General features: G+C 37.7%; 1 protein-coding gene across 1 annotated transcript in view; it reads left to right on the top strand.

Moving 5' to 3' along the window:
* LOC103132623 (interferon-induced very large GTPase 1-like) overlaps positions 1-4,630 on the top strand; it is a 12,975-nt gene extending 8,345 nt beyond the window's left edge. Inside the window, exon 7 of the mRNA XM_007544426.2 lies at positions 4-4,630. Within this exon, the coding sequence (XP_007544488.2) occupies positions 4-3,783 (3,780 nt within the window). The 3' untranslated portion in view covers positions 3,784-4,630. The remainder of the gene's footprint in view (positions 1-3) is intronic.
* Positions 4,631-4,879: the final 249 nt, after the last annotated feature.

Here is a 4,879-nt window from a genome sequence, read left to right as displayed (position 1 = left end):
AAGCCTCTAATCATTCTCATTGCTGACAATGAGTGTAGTGCAGTTCAGATGAAACCTCAAAAATATAAACTGGGTCTGAAAGAAAGAAGCCAGACGGATGTTTCTGAAGAACTAAAAAAGATTATAAAAAGCCTTTTGTCTGGACCCCACACATCCTTCAGACTGGAAACTATGGCTGATGTCTCTGGGATCAAAGTAGATGAAGATCAGAAAATCTGCCAGAAAGGGAAATCTGCTGCAATTAAACTAGTTGAATTGGTTGAAGGGATGGACGTTGCCGAAATCAAAGATACATTTCTTCCCTGCCAAGGTCAACTTTGGTCCAACTGGTGCAAAATCAATAAAGAGTTGCATCATCTAAAGGGAGACATTGAGAAAGAAAAGGGTCAGAAGAGTCATCAGCTATTGAAACTACGACAGAAACAGTGTGATGCGTCCAATCGTGAACTGATGAGGTTGTTCACTCAGAGCCTCCAGCGTTTGCCACCAGAAGAAAGAGAATATTTCCTGACATGGACTCAGATCCTCATAGATGCCCTCTCCACAGATTATCTTTCTTCAATTCTCCAAAAATATGATAAAACCTGGTCAGAGGTCTTGGTCCTGAAGAAGAAACATGACGAATCTGATAACTTAAAAGACAAACAAACTGAGCTTGAACTGTTGTCAAAAAAGCTTCAATCAGCAACTTTTGGTCTGGAACACATCTTCAGAGAGATGGGGCAGATCTATGAAGCTCATCAAACTCTGAGGAAACTATCACTGAGCCGACAGCCTGATTGGACTAAATACCCTGAGCTGGCTGCAGATCTGATGATATCAGGACACCCGATGGAGCTGATGGATGGGGATGCAGGCCATGTGCCTTTAATATGGATCTCTAGTCTCTTAAAAGAAGTCATCCAGAAACTTGGTGACCAGAGAGTCTTTGTGCTGTCAGTTCTGGGTGTACAAAGTAGTGGAAAGTCAACGATGCTGAACGCCATGTTTGGCCTGCAGTTTGCAGTCAGTGCTGGGAGATGCACCAAGGGTGCCTACATGCAACTGGTTAAGCTTTCAGAGGAAATCAAGGATAACTACAAGTTTGACTACATTCTAGTTGTAGACACTGAAGGACTGCGAGCTCTTGAGTTAGAAGGTAATGCTACCCTTCATCATGACAATGAACTTGCAACATTTGTTGTTGGTCTGGGAAACATGACACTGATCAACATTTTTGGTGAGAATCCAGCTGACATGCAAGATGTCCTACAGATTGTTGTGCAGGCTTTCATGAGGATGAAGAAAGTTGAGCTTTCTCCAAGTTGTGTGTTTGTCCATCAGAACGTCACAGATATTACAGCAGCAGAGAAAAACATGGACGGAAAGAGACGACTGCAAGAAAAACTGGACAAGATGACTCAACTTGCTGCCAAAGAGGAAGTGTGTAATGTTGAGTGCTTCAGTGATGTCATCGCATTTGATGTGCAAAAAGATGTAAAATATTTTGCTCAGCTGTGGGAGGGAAGTCCACCAATGGCTCCTCCAAATCCAGGTTATAGTGAGAGTGTCCAAGAACTGAAGTCCATCATCTTGTCTAAAGCCAAAGAGTCTACTGGGATCACTCTGTCACATTTCAGCAACAAAATCCAAGACCTGTGGAACGCCTTGATGAATGAACACTTTGTTTTTAGTTTCAAAAACACCCAAGAAATTGCAGTTTACAGAAAACTGGAGGTCCAATATGGGAACTGGACTTGGGCCCTGAGGAGTGAGATGCTGAACATTGAAAACCAACTTTATCTCAGAATTGAAAAAGGCCAACTGGACAAAGTTGACAAGAACGACCTTATCAAAGAAATGAGTAAAACATATGAAGATGTAACAAAAAGTATGACAGCTTACTTTGAAGATGACAAAGACAAAGAGATGTTGGTTCAGTGGCGGGGCCAATTTGAGAACAAAATCAAAGAGTTTCATGAGGAACTTGTGAGAGGAGTGAAGAGAAAACTGGATGAAGTAATCCAGCAAAATAATGCTAGAAAAATGCTTGACAAGAAGAAGACAGAGTTTGAAAACTATCTACTCCAGAAGAGCAAAGAGCTCGCTCACCAGTTAAAAAGCATTGATGATGAAGAGGAACTAAAAGCACAGTTCAGCACCATTTGGAGTCACAGGGTTAAGGAATTAACCTCTGATACAAAACCCATCGAGAACATAAACTTGGAGAAAGATCAGATTGCTGTGCTTCAAGAACTTGGTGTTGAATGGAGACTCATTGATGAGTCCAAAAGAAGTAAAAGATACAAAAGTCTGTCACAACATGGTAATTATTTTTATTACATAACAACAAAGAAAAGCACTGGGGATGTTTGGAAAATGTTTAAAATGACTGTTTTTCCACATGAAGTTTTTCCACATGAAGAACAGAAACAGGTCAAATTACTTATTAATGAAGTTGAACAAGAATGCCTTTCAGTCATTAAGAGCAAACCTGTTGCAACAAGAGGCTTTACATCAACTTACTTAAAGGAATTGGCTCAACATATTAAACTTCATATAGAAAAATTTGAATCTCAGAGAAACTATGTATTCAAGAAGGAGTTTTCAGTTGATCTTTCACTGCATGTTTTTGACAGGGCAGAAGGTTGGATCTTAAACTCCTTCAAGATCTACAGACAGAAAAATGATGTGTTCACTTATTTGGACACCAAGAAAAATGAGTATTACAACATTTTCAGAAGCTTCTGCAAAGGAAGTTCATCTGCTGTGGTGTTTGGAGAAATTATGTGTGAAAAACTCAAAGTTTCTGCTGTTGAAGCCGTCTGTAACAAGACTGGAGTTGATATTGCTGGACAGATGATGTGCAGTTTCCCTGCATTCAATGGGAACAGACTGAACTTAGAGAAACATGTGTTGGCATCTCTGGCAGAGAAAGAAGACTTTAACATATTCATCACATACATTCAAAATCCAAGAGCTCAAGTCGAGGCTTTCATCAAAGAACAAGTAAATGAATACATGTTCATGACACAGAAAGTTAAAGCCCAGGATATCCTGAAGAAAAATATAGAAGAAATCAGCAGAGTTATCAGTCAGGCTTTGTTTGAGGCAACAGAGAAAATCAAACACATTAAGGGAAACATAGAAATGTGGGTGGAGGAATTTTCTAGAAAACTAAAACCAAAGTTGATACTTGATACTGTTAGTTGTCAAAACTTCAGTGACATAAACAATTTTGACTTCCTTAAAGAAGAGATAGAGAAAGGCCTGAAAAGAATCACAACAGAGATGAGCAAACTCCCCCTGGAAAAGGTGAATGACTGCAGACACAAACCTGATCAGATCCTGATTGATCAGCTGTGTAACTGCTGCTGGGAAACGTGTCCATTCTGTGCTGCTGTTTGCACCAACACTTTGAAAGACCACAGACCTGAGAAGCACAGCGTTCCTTTTCATCGACCCAATGGGGTTAGAAGTTGGCATTACAGAGGAACAGATGATCTGGTCATTGATTTCTGCACCACATTAGTTGCAAGTGATGGAAACTTTCACCCAAATGAGTCAGATTGTCTAGTTCCTTATAAACAGTATCCAACTGCTGGTGAACCATATGCTTCATGGAGCATTACAGCTGATAACTCTAAGCTGGCCTTCTGGAAATGGTTTGTCTGCCACTCTCAAAAGGAACTGGAACAGTACTATAATAAGAAATTCCAGGGTCATGGAGAAATTCCTCAGGATTGGAAAAACTTCAGTAAAGATGATGCCATTGAAAGTCTGAATGAAATGTGTAGTTTATGAGAAATCGGCAGCTGTTCATAAAATCTAATTTCATTCCTAAAATTGTGAGGTTGATTCTGAGCAGTAAACAGAAACATTGATGTTTAAGGCTCTGCAAAATAAATGAATAAGCAGTTACGTTTGGTTTGTACGTCCTGCTTGAGTTAAGCTTTTAGTTAAGAATTATATGACTTCAAGTGTTAGTTTTATTTCATATTCATCGTCAGTCTTAATGTTTTTCCTTCTTATTGTAATTATTTTAGTGACCCTAAGATGTGAGATAGAAAGTCAGCACTGAACCGTCAAATATTAATAATGATATGGGTTACAATATGTAAACATTTTGCTTTTTTATCTAGATGGAATCAAGTCTCATTGCATTTTTTCTTGTGTTTTAAAACTTTACAGACACATTCAAAATTAATCCGTATGTTTTAGAGGAGCACTGACAATATTATTCGTCCGGGAGATAAATGTCATAAAATACCCCACATGGGAAATTAATGAATAAGATTTTATGATTTAATGAGCAACAAGTAAGGTTTTTTTTTCCTATTTTTTCATTCATGTTAAAACCTTAGTGAGATAAACTGTTAGAATACTGAATCGTCTTTCTCAATATTTTGATAATTTTAACAGTTTTTTTTTATTTCTTTAGTCATGTTATGCTATGATACCTATAGCTTTGTTTTCCTCTGTCAGTTCTGTAACAGAAAATGATAATCTAAAAATGTAATCTTTCTCTTGAAATAAATGATTTATAATGCCTATTTTAATATAACAGGACAGAGAACATAAATAATACATGACACTGTTTCACCAGTAGAAGTTTTGTTTTATTTTAACTTTTACGAAATTCACTGAAATCTGACAACCGTTCCTGTTTTCTCTTCTTTGCCTCTTCAAAATAAATAAAGGAGTGAAACCAAATAAGTTACATAATTTGAGTCTGGTTTGTCCATGTCCCATATAGAACAGTGAGATACTTTTTTTTAATTTATTTTTTTATTAAAGTTTTTCATAATGACATACATAAATTAACATACCAGATCAAATTCCCAACCATCCCTTACCCGCACAAAATAGGCACATCATAAAATGCTTACAAACAGGGTGG

Source organism: Poecilia formosa, unplaced genomic scaffold (genome assembly GCF_000485575.1).
Source record: "Poecilia formosa unplaced genomic scaffold, Poecilia_formosa-5.1.2 Scaffold1164, whole genome shotgun sequence".
In the NCBI taxonomy this organism is placed as follows: domain Eukaryota; kingdom Metazoa; phylum Chordata; class Actinopteri; order Cyprinodontiformes; family Poeciliidae; genus Poecilia; species Poecilia formosa.
This window is presented reverse-complemented; position numbering and strand designations above follow the sequence as displayed.